The sequence below is a fragment of the Sylvia atricapilla genome, chromosome 1 (genome assembly GCF_009819655.1).
Source record: "Sylvia atricapilla isolate bSylAtr1 chromosome 1, bSylAtr1.pri, whole genome shotgun sequence".
Classification (NCBI taxonomy): domain Eukaryota; kingdom Metazoa; phylum Chordata; class Aves; order Passeriformes; family Sylviidae; genus Sylvia; species Sylvia atricapilla.
This window is the reverse complement of record NC_089140.1, coordinates 103,727,752-103,745,628: the sequence shown is the minus strand read 5'-3', so window position 1 is coordinate 103,745,628 and position 17,877 is coordinate 103,727,752. Positions and strand designations below refer to the sequence as shown.

General features: G+C 39.1%; 1 protein-coding gene across 1 annotated transcript in view; it reads right to left on the bottom strand.

Annotated features, from left to right (window-relative positions):
• Positions 1 to 17,877, bottom strand: part of MYOM1 (myomesin 1) — a 77,697-nt gene that overhangs the window by 33,316 nt on the left and 26,504 nt on the right. Inside the window, exons 11-21 of the mRNA XM_066329443.1 lie at positions 15,099 to 15,240; positions 12,778 to 12,977; positions 11,050 to 11,106; positions 10,549 to 10,673; positions 8,824 to 9,007; positions 7,641 to 7,815; positions 5,232 to 5,353; positions 3,991 to 4,308; positions 2,216 to 2,412; positions 1,326 to 1,452; positions 414 to 598 (exon numbers count right to left, since the gene is read on the bottom strand). Of these exons, the coding sequence (XP_066185540.1) occupies positions 414 to 598; positions 1,326 to 1,452; positions 2,216 to 2,412; positions 3,991 to 4,308; positions 5,232 to 5,353; positions 7,641 to 7,815; positions 8,824 to 9,007; positions 10,549 to 10,673; positions 11,050 to 11,106; positions 12,778 to 12,977; positions 15,099 to 15,240 (1,832 nt within the window). The remainder of the gene's footprint in view (positions 1 to 413; positions 599 to 1,325; positions 1,453 to 2,215; positions 2,413 to 3,990; positions 4,309 to 5,231; positions 5,354 to 7,640; positions 7,816 to 8,823; positions 9,008 to 10,548; positions 10,674 to 11,049; positions 11,107 to 12,777; positions 12,978 to 15,098; positions 15,241 to 17,877) is intronic.

The window sequence follows — 17,877 nt, the reverse complement described above, 5'->3', positions numbered from 1 at the left end:
AAATACTGGCTTTAAAAAAATAAATTATAAGGGTAATAAGTGCCAGCCACACCTATTTAGAAACAAGAAGGAATTTAATAGTATAGATTTAATTGCAGTGACTTGAGGAATTATACTGACACTATATCACCTGGGGATACTCCTATAAAACATATATGAAAGGATCACATTTTAAAATTAGTTATCTTTCATATATTGTGAAAAGCATAAAAATAGCAAACCTACTTCAAACTTATCTCTAGAACTGCAATACTGCTGATGACTTATTTCAAAGTCATTACAAAAGATTATGTATCATATGGCCTACTGAGTATTCCTTTAAGTGGAGCCATGATCAGCGCAGGATATGCTATCAAAACTGACTTTCCCAAGGTTGTGCTGCTATGCCAGTATTTGAATCTTCAGTTATTTACCTTCAAGTATTTCTTTTGAAGTGGCTTCTCATTGACACTTCTCCAGTGTTCCTCCTTTGCTTTACTTTCCTTCATATCAACATAATAACCAACTATGGGACTACGACCAGAATAAACTGGTTCTTTCCACAGCAAAACCAGAGAGTCCTTCCTAACTTCTGTGCATTTGACATCATGGGGTGGCCCTGAAATGTAAAAGTTGGGGTTGTGATATCAAAATAAATCTCAAAGGGACCAATGCATAAAACTCTAGAACCAAAACCAGACAGAACCCAGAACTGTACACAGAGCTTATATAACATTTAGTTCCTCTGTATCATACCTAGACCAAATATAAACACAACCCACACCAATTAAAAAAGACGAACTCAAAACACAGTCTAATTACTTGAGATTGGTATCTTGATCAAATATTCATGAACTTACAAAATGGACAAATAACCCCCAAACTCAGGGAAATAAGTTAATTATTAAGCTAATGTGCTGCTTCAAGGACTGGTCTAAAGTCCACTGAAGTCAGTGGAGGTTGTTTTCATTCATTTCAATGAATGTTAAAAGGTCAGGGATCTGGCCTTGTGGTGATACATTTAGATAAGGGTTACAAGACCCCATTCTTCTCTGCCTTGTACCTTAGACAGGTATTTATGTCCAGTACTTAAACTAGAAAGCAAAGTGACAGACACAGTAAAGGAACAAAGAAGGAAAGGTAAAGTAACCTAAAGAAGCCGCTTGTAAAATCCTACTAATTAAATAGGGATTATGTAAGGCAGCACTGTGATGGTACTAAATCAAAGCGCTGATGATTCAAGCCTGGCCATGAACTTCAGCATCCTGTTGACTCCCCTGCAAAATGCCTGCATTAGGTAATCAGTCCAAGAGCAGCCCTGGGCTGTGTCCCACTCAGGATCCTACCAGGAACAGCAATGGTCCACTCTTCACATTTGAAGGGGTTGCTGGGTTTGGAGGGTGTCCCAACCCCTGCCAGGTTAGCAGCAGCCACCTGGAACTGGTACACCATGTTCTCCTTCAGGTTTTGGATCTGCAGGATCAATAAGATGGTACTTATTAACTTTGGATTAGGACTTCAGAGAAAAGTCACAATGATAATTGTTGAAAACATGGGCATGCTTTTAAGTGTGCCTGAAGATGGAAGCATTATTAATTATCTTAACATTATAATTATCTTGGCTTTTCCTCTGATCATTAATGTAGCACATATGTGTGATCTTAGCACACTCAAATTGCAACCCCCTTTTCCTATTGTTAGACACTTTGGTAGCCAGGGAGGAAGCAGGGTATTGCTCAACAATCATCTTAGTCTGTCTCATGGTATGGACCAAGTTCGCTTAAGGCTAGAGTTATCCTCACAGTGGGGTGAAACTCAGTCCTGGCATCACTTTTCATTTCTAAAGCAGTTCAACAAGGTTGGAGCTAGCACTGTCTCTAAACTGGGTCAAGAACCGATCACAAAAAGCAGCTGGCACAGAGTTGGTTTCAGCACCAGCAAGCACTGAGATATGGCCACCAAACCAGTAGGAATTCCATTTATGGTGAGGGCCTGACTTACAAAATGTTAGTGAATTTACAGATGTCAGTTGGTGCCAGACTAAAAAATAAGTATACAAACAAATTGGCAGAGAAATTTAATAAATAAATTTAAATAAATAAATATACCATCATGGAATTAAAACCCTCTGAACAGTTATCTATACACTGAATCATAATCCATCCCAACCCATCCTTGAGCTTTGATTTGAAAATACTGCCTGCTGCCCCAGCAAGAAGTGGAGTTAACCTCTTACCCTGTATGCCCTCTCAGTAACAGCCTTAATGTTGGCCTCCTTCCATTTCCCTGGAACTCCATCAACCACTTCCCTGTAGTTCACGTAGTAGCCAGTAATTTCAGTTCCACCAATGGCTTCAGGTTGTTTCCATCCCAGAACCATCGAGTCCCGGACGCTCTCGAGCACCACAATGTCATAAGGTGGGGATGGAGGAGCTGTTTCAATGTGAATAACTCGTAAGTGGGGGGCAATGCTTCAGCCTTGCTTTCACTTACCATGTTCAGGATGCTCCTGCCCTGTGTTTCCTAATTAGGACAATACTTATGTGCCCAAGGGAAGTTTCTGGAACTGCAATAAGAAATGTGTAACAGTATAAAAGCTTCCACAAACCAAACGCAAAGTCCAAACTGCATAGGAATTAGTTTTCAGGACCCCCTGTTTTTGAAAAGCAGGCTGATACACAGCAAAAGAATGTGTTGCAATCGCAGCTCTGATGCAAGTGATCAGGACTCACTTTACTCTGTGAAAAATGAGGAACTAAAATTAAAATTGCAGGAAAAGCAAAAAATTAGAGATGCAATGATTTGTTTTTTTTTGCAGAAAGTAAACACCTTTTTGCAATACAATATTCCTTGCAGTTTCCTTTTAAAAAAAATACTTTCACATTCTTTTCTCCCAAGAATTGCCTCCATCTGTTTCTTTTATTTCTTTTAAATTTATACAGTGTGCAGATTTTATCATTGCACCCATCATGTGATCTTACCTTAACGGAAGGCAGAGTGATCATAGGCACTGAAGTATGACCAGAAATGGAACATGACTGTTACTGGAACTTACATTAAAAAATACGTGGCATAATCCTCCTGTTTAGATTTTCTTTTTTAAACAATACAGAAATCATTCGCTTCATCCCAACCCACTTTCTTATATTTCTTCTGTATCTCATAGGAAAATGCTTGTCCACATCCAATATGTAACATACCAGTGAAAAGCCTTTCTTGTGCCCCTGAAGTCATATTTTGGATGGAAATTCCACATCATCTATGTTTCCTTTTGTGTGTAATATTTTATATTGGTGTCAGCTAGGCCCAGGTGCCCCTAATTTGTTTTCTGTTCAACATTTTGCATCTCACTTCAGAGGCCTAGGGAGGAGCTTAATTCCCTGGCCAGGTACCACAACTTACATGAAATTCAAGCCCCACATATCTTGGGCAAAATGGGTGTTTAGGCACTGAAATTTGGAACATGATTTTGTGCATGTGCCCATAACCTGATAGGTTTTCCTCCCTAATATCACTATTAGTCAGAGAAAGAACACAACATTAGCACAGTGTGTCAGCAGATAAGATGTAGCTTAGGCTAAAATCCACAAAGGATCTTCATATTTCTTTATAGAACACAGATTTTCATGCTTACCATCATAATCAGATTTTGTTTCCTTACCACATATATAACCCAGAGAACTAGGTAACCAGATTCCTAACAAATTACTGAACTGATTTAGAAATAATTTATCACCTTGGATACATTAATATGCAGTCAAACAAGCCATTAAATTACTAACCATATTAATATGTTTCACTTTCATTAACCACTAAGTTTGTAAAGTGATCTCCAGTACCATTACAAGCACAATGACCTTAATGGAGAGTTGAGCACATAATTAATGGGTTTGATAGAAGATGCATCACTGTAGAGCACGTTCACTTGGGGCACAGTTGAACAGAGAAGTTACAGCAGTCTGAAGTGGACCTATCAAAGCAGCAAAATCTATTTATTTCATTAATTCTCACCTGTATCTTTCTTCTTTGTAACTTTTTCCACTGTCAAAAGATCCCCGGGTCGAGACTTACTTGCCTGCTTAAGAGCAACTTTTTGTGGCGCAGGGTCCTTAACCATTTCTCTCGTGTTACTGTCTCCTGTACTCTCCAGTTTGCCACAGCTACTGGGCAGTGTCTTTCTATTAGATTTAGCACTGCATTTTAGCAAAGCATCTGTGTCAAAGATAGGCTGGGAGGCCTCATGCATGCCTTCCCAGCTGGTAGTGCGGTCTGTTAGTCCAGCAGCTTTACCACTCAGTTCAGGACACACACCATGAAGCAATCCTCCCCCTATAATTGCCAGAAAACAGCAAAGACATTTGGATTTAGAACATTTGTTTTTTTCTTCATTTTGGCAACAGAGTTGAGATATGCATGCAGTGAACAATACAAAGCCAAAATATGACAAGTCACTGTGTTTACATACAAAATGCTAAGCTTGAATTCAAGAAAATTTGAAATGCATAAGAATACCTCTCAGCCTGCTCACAAATAATGCTTTTTAAAGTCATGTCTAGTATTCAGAGCAGAAAAAATGATGCAAAGTTAATAGTATTCTTACTTTGCTACAATTATTTTAGTATTAGATCTTCCAGGTCACATTTCTGATCCTATCAAGATGATCTCACAAAATTGCCCTAGGCCACATGTCTCTGCTCTAAGGGTGAGAGGTATGCAGCTTCAATACAAATGAGAGTGAGGGTGTTGCAGACATACAATTTATTCTAGTCCAGTGATCTCATTAATCTTTATGGATTAGTTCAGGCAGTGGCAAAGAGAAACAATCCATCAGCAAAGGGAGAACACACAGGGTTATAGAAGGTTTACAGATGACACATGGCACTATTAGGTTTAGTCATGGAAACAAATTTCTTAGGAACTGACTGTACACAGGATGGTGTGCATTAGAGGTGATATACCAGATAACAGAAGCAGAATGACATTCCCATTTTCCAGGATACCTATTAAGTGAACTTGGCAGTGCTCTCATACAGTGGTTCACAAGAAACACCTGAAGAAAACTGGATGGTGAAGGTGAACAGTCTACAAGAGTGCAGTGAATGTGAAACTATGTCTGTGAGACTATAGGATCTATGGATAAATTATTTGTGGACAGTATTGTGAAACAAAGCAATTCCTTAGTTACTAATAATTGCTGAGAACACATTTACTTAACTAATTACCATTGAAAGAGGCAATGGAAAATAGCTTACCAATGGCTGCTTTCACCTCTATAGGCTCTGATTCCTGTGAAAATTCACTGAGCCCCGCTGCATTAACAGCTCTGACTCTGAAAATGTACTTCTCACCATTGCTGAGCCCATGGCAAATGAATCTAAAACAAAACAAACAAGAAATACTTAGAAAGTATTACAGAGGAAAAAAAAGTTTCAAGGGGGAAAAGAAAGCATTTCTTGCCATGATATTTATTCTGGTTTCTAAAAATCAAGGACAAACCATGACCCCAGGCACTTATATGAAGGTCAGAGAATGCAGAATCTGGGCACCTCATTCACACAACCATGTCTAAATTCATCTCCTATAGGACACACTCTTTCCTTCTTGAGACTACACAACTTTCTGTATTATCACAAGATCTACCTTACTTCTGTCAGTATATAAAATCCATACTTCCTAATAGAAAAATGTGAACATTTACTGCATAGGTAATAACTGCACAGAAACTTACTCTGCACAGCTAAGGTCTATATTTGCTTCTCATGGGATATTTTCATGACACAAGTAAAAGACACATGTAACACAGGTTCCCATAAATCCCTTCCAATTATAAATAAAAAATTGCAGAGTTCAAAAAATTACAGGGCATTGTATAGGACCTAAATTATTTTTGTACTTCACTTTCTTTCTTCAATACCTGACAAGAATCCAAGTCAGACAAATTCTTTTATTTGAAGACATTTACTTGATAATCTAATTGTCTCATGAGAAAGACGTTCATAAATTTTCTCTGGCATCCACCCTGAAAACACAAAATTTTCCAAAGACAGGAATAATTTATTTAGCAATAGATTATGGTATGGAAATTAAAGGTTTTTTGTTTAAAATCTCATTGATTTTTCAATAGGTTTTCAGAGTATTTTATTCCATGTTACTTTGATTTTGTTCTACTTCATAATGTAGTAATAATTGCACTACCAGTGCTAATGTCATGTGATGGCATATGAAGCAATCATATTCCAATGTGGAAAACAAAACCAAAGTTTTATTTTGGGGTAAGGAAAAAAAAAAACCTGAATCAAAATTTTCAAAGCAGAATTTCCCCTACCCATTCTATCAGAGTTTTCCAAGTCATTTGCTTTCACCAGGATGTGCGCAGAATTTCAAAAGATCAAAATGTACTGCATAAGGCAAATTATGAACTGCAGCTAATGCTTTAAGATTGACTCAACCAGAAAAAGCAAGAGTTAACAGACAGCCTGTGCATGACTGCATCATACATTATATCACAGTGACTAAAAATGCATAATAGAAACCTATGCAGTGCACTTGTATCACAATATATAGTAACTCAGAACAATATTTTTATTTCTATGGTGATTAAAGGTCACATTTCATATTTTAAAACAAGCAAAGAGCATGAAACTTCACCCACCTTCTATATAACTACAGTAGAACTCATAGAAATAGATATGAAAGGATGTAATAACGGCACAAATATAAATGCAATATAAAGGCACTAAAGAATACATAAAGGAAATTGTTGTGTCTGTGTTCAACCAAGTAAGGTTTTAGGTACTTCTGTTATACTAAGCATTTACAATGCCCTTCTAAACAGCAAAGCTGGTCCAGTAGTATTTAGCAGAGTCTTACTTATTATAATAAGGGTCATCACAGATAGCAAGTGCAAATAAGCAGAATCAGTCAAAACAAGCAGGGGCTACTTCTGTATTGACATCAGTCCACTTGAGGAAAAAGTTCTGCACTTACTCCTTCAGACTCTGAAGATTACATACTTATTCAAATGAAATCAAATTGGATTTATCTCAGGAAGTTTTAAATCTTGATTTTTTTTTTCTGACTAGAGACCAAACTTCATATTGGTAAGAAATGTGGGTTTGTACCCTATATTTAAGAGGGTTTATTAATTTCTTGATGATTACAAGAGAAAGAGCAGTCAGAAAGTAATATTTTTAGTGAGATATAGCCCACATATCCTCCTGACAGTCCAGATACATAATCCAGAAATGTTTAGAGCAGACTTGCAAAACAAAGCACTTTGCTTCCAAACGTTATGCAGTTTAGTTTTCCACATTTGTAACTTCAGTCATTCCTCAATGTCCTGTTTTTCATCAAACTGATAGACTGTACAATAGCTAGAAATAGCAAGCTGCTTCACTTTGTCTTCATTAGTAATGTTCATGTTTCTTCCCCCTTGACTAATTGTTTCTATTACAAGGTTGATTATAATTTCTCTTTGGACAAAACTCACAGTTTGAAATATGTTTTTATAACTTCTTATGAGCTTCAAATGCAAGAGGGATTCCAGCCTGCTGGCTACCACCAAGAGATTAGCTCTACTACTACTACTAATGGTTGGAAAGCATATATATCCAGTAAATCAGACATTGGTGACCTAATTTCCATGGTGTAAGATTAATTACCTTGTGCCTTTCACTGGATTGTTGTTGCATGGTTCCCAACGACCAGATCCTTCCACACTTGATTCAATGTAGTACCCAACCAGTTCCTTGGCATCTGGGGGCTCTGTCCAAGTTACAACAACTGAAGTATCTGTATTCCTGATTGGCATAATACGGCCAGGAGCTTTGGGAATATCTGTGGGAGAGAAGCAGAAATAAATTAGTGGCCTGCCAGTTAAAACTCACAGATAAAATAAGCATAAAATTCTATATTTGATTATACTAGCATGACTAGTACAGATTTAACTTTCAAAAGACTGTTCTGACTTAAATTAAGTAATCTGTCAGGGCAGGACAGGATCAGTAGGCTCAAGCCTTTGGTGGTGAGGTTCTTCACTTCTGTATTGCCTAGGATTCCGTGTCTTTTCTTAAAATCATGTTTAGTTTATCCCCTCATGCTGAATATCTGCCCCAGAGATGTGATTTGGAGCTTTCTAAAAGAGAAAATGCACTAGGTGCACATTGAAGATCTTGTGCAGCCCACAGGATAAGCCAGAAACCAAGACTCCTGTTAAGTAGCAAAGGGTATCTACAGTGTTTTTAAGAAGAGACATTTTAATCTTCTTTAAAAATGTATTCCATGCACATCCAAATGCTCTGAGAGTTCAATAAGAAGTGAACAGAGATAATTTGGGAATTGGATTGAAATCTGCATTGCTGTTTGGAAAAGTATTGGTAATGTAGGTGTAGCTACTGATGACTTACTGTATTGAACATCTTGGCTTCTCTTGCAGTGAAAATAATCTCTGCTTTCACGTAAGTATTAAATTCTTCACTTTTGTTTAATTTGGCAAACAAGGAAGGTTAGACTCTGCTGATGTCTGGGCTTATTTTCAATAAAGACTCTAAGTAAAACAAAACATTTTTGTACTTCCTCAAGTTTTCATTTTCTTTTGCTATTTGCAGTCTTTGCAGTTCTTGGCATCATTATTTGCAGCTTAATTCCCTTGGTTTGCACCTGTCATTTGACTGTACATTGAAGGCTGAACAACCCAAACAAAAATTATTTTAGCTGAAGAGAATAAATCACTGACTGCTTTTCACACTTCAATTATTTTCCAGGCAGCTACCTGCCTGCAGGAAAAACAATTAGATCACAAGCTGAAAAGTTACCATGGAGGTAATTTAATACACATGAGCTTACCAAGTTTGTCATCCACTACAGTGGCTTCAGTTGCTTCTGAGGGCTCACCAATTCCAGCTGAATTGCAGCAGCGAACTCGGAAGCAGTAGGACTTGCCTTCAGACAAATCAAAAACTGCAAAGCGAGGGGACTTCACAGGGATCTCAGTGTTCACCCTTTGCCAGTCCTCTGTGCCAGCAACACACTGCAGTCAAACCCAGAAACCACGTTTAGAACAGAAGTATCTGAGGGTTGAGCATCTCTCACAACAAGGCTTTGGACCATGAATTCACATCTGCTGTGGAGAATAGGGACACACATCCCTTCTTTGGGCCTTTCCACAGATGAGCGTATTTCAAAGATTATGAATCTGCCAGATGCTCACTTACTCCAGAAAACATACATAAAAGTTTACTGGTTTTAATATACCAGAGCTAAACCCTCTCCACAGAAAGGAAGTGATGTTATTAGCTTCACCCAGTCTGGACCACTTTCAAAATGAGTTTTGCAGATATTCAGCATTATGCTAAGAGCAAAACCCTAGCATTACCACTTTGCTTCTAGATGCTCTTGTGGCACTCTTAGTGGTTTTGGGGTGGCTTTCAAAATTAATCACGGTTTGATCCTCATTTTCCAGAAAAAAACTCCAAAACATTTGCAATTAATTTGTGAATTGTCTTTACTTCTGTGGCTAGAAATTCTATATACCATGATCACTTATACCACTAATACTAGTGATTAGTCTTTTGCTTTGATTTACATTAAGTATAATTTCAAGTAATGGTTCTGGTTTCTGAAGGATTCAAATTCCCATCTGACTATGTGAAATTAGTAATCAGTACTCAGCATGCAATCGGTTATTAAAAAGATTTCTCATATGGAAACTCAAAATTCATATATTCATCCTCTCTAAGGCTGTTGCTAAGTGAAACTCATTTATTTAGACCAGATTTTGTATGAGAGATGGAAAACACATAATGGGAAGATATTTATGTCTCCCTTGATGACACCTCTAGACTGATAGGAAAAAAAACTGATAAAAAAGTTTATGAGCCAAGAGATGCAAGTAGAAAGGCGATGGAGTGAAGAATTTTCTAGGCTAGCAGCCATGCAAAAACACCTCAGGAAAGCAGGACACTGACATTTAAACTGATTTTGTTCTAGGAGATCAGAAAAGAAATTTTGTGATCTTTGTTGAGTTGGTGGAGCAAATGGAAAGCTAATGCAGAGGATAAACATGAAAAGGCAGCTGGAGTAGAAAGTGCTGATAACAAGAAACACTTGCAAAATGCTTCCATCCAAAATGTTAACAATCTGTCCTGCCAGACAAGCTTCATTTATACAAATTTTATATCTATATGTCATATAGATATCATATAGATATATATGAGATGCATATACATAAAAATAAACACATTATAGATATATAAAAGCACGTGACCTTGCCCTGTGCTTTCACATTATAGAAAGAGTTTTGTTCTCTTTACTCGAGGTAGGTCAATGACAGAATTCAAGAAGAATATCACTCTGTGTGACACATTCTTCATTTACTTTCCTATTTCCCATCTTTCTTTTATTCCTAGTTTATCTTAATCTGCAGTTTGACAGTTATCTTGGTGAACTTCTAATCCTTGCCCTAATTTGCAAGTCTCAGACAGAAATGAAAGTTAACCAGAGGTCCAGAAGAGGTGACAAAACAAATGTAAAATATTGCCACATCATGATTCTGATTTTGTCTAATTTTACCTTCTCCACAAAGTACATGATACCCTCATGGCCCCGCTGTCCAGGAGGTTTCCAGCCAAGCACAACATAGTTCTTGGTGGCCTCAATAACTCGGAGGTCTGTGGGGGGACCAGGAACAACACCCTCTGAAGAGTAGGAAGAATAGGAAAGGAAACTTGGATTTAATTCTTCCATTTCTGGATCAGAATTAGCATCATAATTAAAAATTAGGAGTATCAATATATCTCAGCACTTAATCTTTTTTTTTTTTTAATGTAGTGTTAAAAGTCTTCCAAATATTGGGTTTAAATTTCCTTTTTTAAATTCTAAGCATGATTTTGTTAGGTCCTGAATAATGAAACTTCACTTCAAAAACCAAGTTGTTGAGTTATTCAAGGTCAAGTGACTCTCAGAAAAACAAACTTTGGGTGTTTGCCAAAGTTCACTGAACTCACTCAGAGTTTTCCTAATTACTCAACCAGCTTCACATTAGACATTTGTAGGCAAAAGGGCTGTGTTTACCTGCAGGTTCTTCCTCAGTTACAATAATCTGTCCAGTCCAAGGAGCAGAAGGGTGACCTGAAACAAATGTCAGAGATAACAGAGAAGTAGGAGACCAGGAAATTTTCGAACAATGAGAAAACTGACTCTTTTTTTGCTCAAAACTGACAATTGCAAGATCCCCATAAGCTTCATTTTTGGTTAATACTGTGGCTGTTGCTCATGCAGCAAGCTAGTTACCCAAGCTAGATTGAATAGAGAGCAGCTCAGCATTTAATATAGCTAGAAAACTTAATCCACTGAAACATCTATTCCTTCCTGAAATGTCACTGAAGTCTCCTAGGTGACAAGCAGAGGTATTTGGTTCACTCAGCTCATCATTTTCAGGGAATTAGTTTCAGCTTTATTTTCCATCCTCTATTCCTTTGGTTTAACGGCTCACTTATTAAAGGAACAGCCAAATTCCTGCAGGCTGCATCTTGTCTCTTTTTAACCACTTTCTGTCACATTACCAGCTTTTAAATCATGGGTCACAGCCACAAACAGTAACGGCTCAGCCTGACTCAACATGCCCACTTGATAAATTTGGGTGGCTCTCTGAGCAACCAATATGTTATCACACTATTGCAGTTATGCAGCTCTCAACCAGGTCAATGCACTTTCAGAGATAATTTTTGCAAACGCTGTTCTCTGCCTCCACATTGCTCACCTTGCATTGGCTGACCCGTTTTGGAGATGAAAGTAGAGAGGAAGCAGGTGGGGAGATAAATTATGAGGGATGAGAGGAGGAGGCACAACAGGAATAGGCCACCAAACCTGATCTTCATCTTCTGTTACAAATTCCTTGCTGCCCATCGAGAAGAGGACCCCTCCCTCCTCCTCAGGCTTAGGGTTTCACATGACTGAGTGCAATGTTTCTTGGCAGTGCCAAATCTCTTTCCTCTGGCTTTTTGTTTTGTCTTGAATGGAAACCTAGATCATCCGGCTGCAGCACTATACATGGTAGCTCATACAAGCTGGGACTGTGGGAGCATTGTAGCTTTGCGTACAATACCCCTTCACATTGGACCATTTTAAATTGTAAAACTTCAGAAACATGTAGAAATAGATTTTGGATAGAAAAACCTATTTTGCATAGAAGTAGAAAATTTTTTTAGGAGTATGATTATACCATATGTGCAGAGAGGTGGGTTTGGAAGCAAAATGTCTGAAACATTGTGAGGCCACAGGAGAAATATCCTTTACTTGTGAAATGCTAACCTTAAAGCAGAGAGCTTGGGATGTGTTGGGCTGTCCTGATGTTGTTCTGATGTCATTGCAAGACTTGGATTGTCACATGAAACAGAATCAGCCACTCTTGTCTGTGGCTCAAAGAGAGACTATTCACAGGATCTGTTCAGCTATTTTGTTGGCTGAACAAAAGCAAGTCTCTCTAGGCAATTAAACTCTCCTGTGCCTTTTTTTCCCCCCTTCCTGCAAGTTTGGAGCATAACACTGCAGTCAGCCAAAGAAATTTCAGCAGATAGAACACTTAGTGCAAAGAGCACTGAGATGATTTCTTCTTGGCAAAGCTATCTCCAAAGAATATTTTGGCTTTGCCTTGCTCCCTCTAGTGGGATTTTGAAGGCTTGTGAGTTGATAGTCATACTTTTTTTTTTTTTTTTTTTTTTTTTTTTTTTTTTTTTTTTTTGTCTTAAATGGGCGTGACGTCTCAAATCTCTCACGCAGCCTGTCAAAAGCACATCTTACTTTTAAGCCTGGCTCTGTCTGCAGGATCCAGAGCAGCCACAGGCTCTGACACCCGGGACGGAAGGCTGACACCAGCTTTGTTCACAGCTCGGACTCGGAAAATATAGGAACGGCCTTCAATCAGACCAGTGACAGGAAAACGAGCAAACTTCACGGGATTCTCATTGCACTGGGTCCAGTGGGAGGTACCAACCTCACACCTGAAAAATACAAACAGCAAGAGCAGTGCTGGGAAGGGAAAAACACGAACTCGGGGCACCCACACGCCTCTGCAGCTTCACCGTCTGTTTGTGTTCATTGGATAGTCTGTACCAGGTTCCTCAGCAGAATTACACACGGGTGACATCAAAGCAGCTGCACCAAGGCGTCAGGCTGAAGTACCAGCTGGGCATGCACTAAATCCCTCACAGCTGCACTCCTTCTTTGCTGAACTGAAAAGGGGATAAGAGCAGACTGACTTCACTGTTTAAACCCTCCAAAGTATGCTTAGGGAGTGTCAGCTTTAGCTTACTTGAAGAGACAGGAAATTTGCATCCCTTGCACTTGTCAGGAGGACGCTCCTTCATTGCTCCTGCACAATGTTGCGCTGTGCATCCCACAAGATGCTGGGCTTCCTGGGGTGCAGAGACCCCCGCTGTGAGTTCTGGGAGGAGCCCAGCACAGAGATGGCTGGGAATGGGGTTAAAATCAGGCACTCAGTCAGCCCTGCTTCAGAGACTAGACCACCGGGCTGCCAAGGGAGCCTGTGGTGCGCTGGCTGCGCTCCCTACGGTGACAGGACCCAGCGTGGTGCTGTTGGTCCCACAGCTGCGAAGCCTCACACGTATCAGGAGGCTGGTTTATGGCAGAAGGAAAATATGACCAGCAGCCACCTCAGCTCAGGGAAGCGGGAGAAGCCTGTGGTGATGGCTTCCCTGTATCCAGCACCATGGTCAACAGAAACATGACTCTTCAGCTTGGAAGAGACTATCTGGTGAGATATCTGCCAAAAAGAAGGTTACAGTTCCTACCCAGATTTCTTGGTACATGCAAGAATCTCTCCTGAGAATTGTTAGCATCCCACTTGGGGTAGTTTTGTGGTTCTTGTGTCTGCTTGGGGCGAGGGATGCCCAAGCTTTGCTTCTACCATTAGCACAGACCGGTCCTGCTGGCTCAAGTCACCCCCTCAACTCCACAAGGCAGTTATGGGCTACCCTGGCCGAAAATTTGGGTCCCTAAATACCTTTAGTGCAATCCAATACTGGAGAGCACAACACAGCTTTGAATTTGGGAACAAATGCAGAATAAACAAGGTGAACACAACAGAAAAAGCAAAATGCCATTTCTCTTGCAGTTGCTCTCAGTGCTAACATCTCTCAGTAGCCTAGTTTTAAAATGAGATATTATTGTTCAGAGTCTAGTCCTGTCTTTTGTTTAGGATTTTTCAATGAATGTTAAAGAACCATAGCTTAGATCTAGAAGAGCATTGTTACAGCAGTGACTGGCACTCAAAAGTTATTAAAACAGTTACGTTATATTTACTGTGTTAGATTTATTTCACAAAGCAATACCCTCTTTTTACAGATATACTTTCTGTATATTCAAAGACACACTATAATGGCATATTTCAGATATAGATATAGATATAAAAATAAAAATGTTTGGGTGTTTTTACATGCATTTGAATAAGCAAGCCCAGAGGAACCTCATATGATGGACTCAGTTACTGAAATTCAAACAAATATTACCAGCACTGAAAATTACTGCAAGTTTCAAAATACTGACCTAATTTCTTAAATCACAGGCTTCTAGGATCCTGCCACTGTGTATAAAACATGGAAGTGTCATATTTTTAAAAATCATTTCCATGAAGCTTGTGAATCTAAGAGCTGGAATAACAACAGTATTTGTCAGAGAAATCCAAGTCCATTAGAGATAATATTTTGCTTTCAGGTACATAGTAACTATTAGGAGAGAGGCAAGAGAGCCCTGGTACTGAAGGAGCCACAGCTGCCTGATGCAGAAGAACTACCAAACACTACAAAATCCTGAGGCCTCTCAAACCTCAAAGGAAGCAGTGAGGGCTGAGCTATGCAGGTCACACAGAATCCTTTCTGTGCAATTAAACGAAGCAAGATGTGATTATTTCCATGAAGATTAGATCCGGCCAAGCCAACACAAAACAAAACCAAACAAAACAAAACCAAAAAAATTTCTTCTGGCCAACAAGAAGAATGAAAATAATAAACTGCTCTTTTATCTCATGTTTTTCAACGTGTCTTTAGGTTTTTGAGTTGGAATGAGCAGCAATACGAATTCTCCAGTCCAGCACACTTACTGACCTGTCAATGAAATATCCAAGGATGGGGTTTCCTCCATCAACAGCAGGTTGCTTCCAGGAGACAATGACATAATCTTTGTTGGCATCTAAGCACTGCACATCCAGTGGTGCACCAGGGGCTCCAGGGATTTCAGCATCAGCATCTATGAGGATGGAGAAATATGTCTGCAAATGTGAATCACAGTTCTTTCACAGTTATTGGTCTTTAAGGACCAAATTGTGTTCCCAGAGGCTTAAAAGAAGTATTTGCTTTCATACTGCTAGTGTTTTTCTAGGGTTTGGCTTTCTTTTGTAACATTTACAAATGTTTTATATGTTACAGAATACTGTAAATGTAGATCACCTAGATATTTTAAATAGAATTAGTACCATGCATTCTGGTTAGAGAGCTGCAAGAGACTCTGTTGAAATAAAAACTTGGTGGCCAGGCAATATGAATCAAAAGTATTCACCCACTGGACATAACAATACTGAATTAAATATCTTATCTCCACTCATAGTCCTTCATTGTTTGATTTTGATTGGCTGTGAACTGCAAAGGTACCAAAACCATTTGAAGTATAATTATATTATACATATATTATCACTGTGTAACAGAACCTTCATAAGGATAAGCATATTGTTCCTTTCAAGTGTTTACCACAAATCTGGGACTTCTGGTGTCAAAGAGCCTTGACTCCTGCATCAGCTTTGGGACATGTCTTATCTAAAGCTTTGAAAAATAGAGCATAGTGCTGGGCACTGGGGAGTTTTTACTGTATACAAAGAATCTGCTTTGTGAGATGGTGCAATTTTCATGTAGAGAAAAATAACCTTTGCAGAAAGATTCTGTGAAAGACTTTCAAATAAGAGATGTTGTTTCTCTGAACAATAACATGAATTTGCACCATTGTGATCGACTTCAAAAGAAGACCTGAGATGTATAAACCTGAATTTAAAAAAATTGCTAATAAATACTATTCATACATTCCATATAAATCTGAGTTCTCAAAAACATTTAATGTTTTGAGGCATTACAGGTTTTTGTTTTAAAACATACAGTAATCCCTATTTTTTATGATTTTGACTTCCATGAAAAAATGCCTTATTAGAGTATTTAATACATTTCATTAAGTAAAACAGTAGTCTTCCTAAAAAAAAAAATATCCCAGCCACACTTTACAGAGTCTTCTCTTATGGGCAGAGTAGCATCATATGGAGCTTTTGAAGCTGTGCCAAAGTTGCTGAGTCCAGGTTCTAATTACAGGTAACTTGATGCATGTTTAAAAATGGTAATATACAGAGTAAACCATCCAGTTAACATCATAGAATCCTAGAACATTAACAGTAATAACAACGTGTCTTCAGTGATCTCTTTATGAAAGGTTTTAATTGCCCATATTTACCACTTGACAGAACATGAGACCACAGTTTCTCTCCAAGACAGACTGGGAAACAGCTGGGAGAACCAGCACAGCTGATCAGCCTCTAGGAGGGTAGGATTTCATCCCTGATGGCTTGCTGACAAATGATGACCTGTAGCCATGGCAGAGGAGTTACACACGCTCTCGAAGCCCATCTGAACACTATGAGCCTCCCTCCCATTGATACATTGATTTCTGTGCATGACACAAAAAGACAACTGCTCCAGCTTAAATACCAGAGCTGCAGTTTAAAAAAAAATTGGCTATAGTTTAGGGGGAGTGAGGAGGAATACAGTAGCCAACCTAGATTGTGGGGACCATTTAAATAGGAATATAGAATATGATTAATGTAATTAGAATTTGGTAAACACACCCATTGGCTAGAAAGATTCTCTACTGAAAGGGGTGGTGGGTTCAGTCAAGTCACGCCTGTGTTGCCAGAAGATGTAATAGGACTGAGTGATTATTTATTTATATGGTAGCACAACGTAAAACAAATAAAAACAAGTCTTATTTCTTGTCACAGAAGCTCATTTCAGTAGGCTCTTTCTTCACGTGGTGAAAACATCTTCTGCAGTTGTATTTTCTGGGCAGGTTGTTATCTCACACAGTTCTGCTGGACTTGGCAACAAGGAGCCATTCTGGGCATGGTCTCAGAGCCAAGAACTTCCAGAGCATTTTGAATTAGCATTACACACTTCAGCTGCTTTTAGCAGCTGGGACAGATATAGAATCAGCACACAACGTGATAGCCATTGCTCCTTTTAAAGAAAGAATTCTCAATGGATATACAATGAAGTTTTTGATGGTACAAGCAAACTGCATTCACAAAAATTACATTTTAATACTACTCTTCACTGCATTACTTCAGAGAATCATACAGTGGCTAAGATTGGCAGACAGCTCCAAATATTGCCTAGTTCATCCCCTGGCTCAAAGCAGAATCAGCCAGAGCTGGTTGCCCAGGGCCTTGTCAAATCAGGTTTTGGGTGTCTCCAAGGATCCGGACTCCACAGCCTGTCTGGGTAACCTGTTCCAGTGCCTTCTTTACTCCCCTCCATCAAGTACACATGGATAAACTCCTCCCATGATCTTTCTTTTCCAGGCTGAACAGCTGCAGCTTTCTCAGCCTTTCCTCATATGCTCCAAGCTGTAAATCACCTTCACTTTCCTTCAGTGGCCTCACTTCAGTGAGTTCACGTCTCTTTTGTATGGGGGATCTCAGGGCTGGATCTAGCATTCTGGATGAGCCCCACCAGTGCTGAGTAGATGGCAAAGATCACCTCCTCAGCCTGCTGACAATGCTTTTCCTAATGCAGCCTGGAATGCCACTGTCTTTGTGACAAGGGCACATGTTCACCTTGGTCCACCAGGATC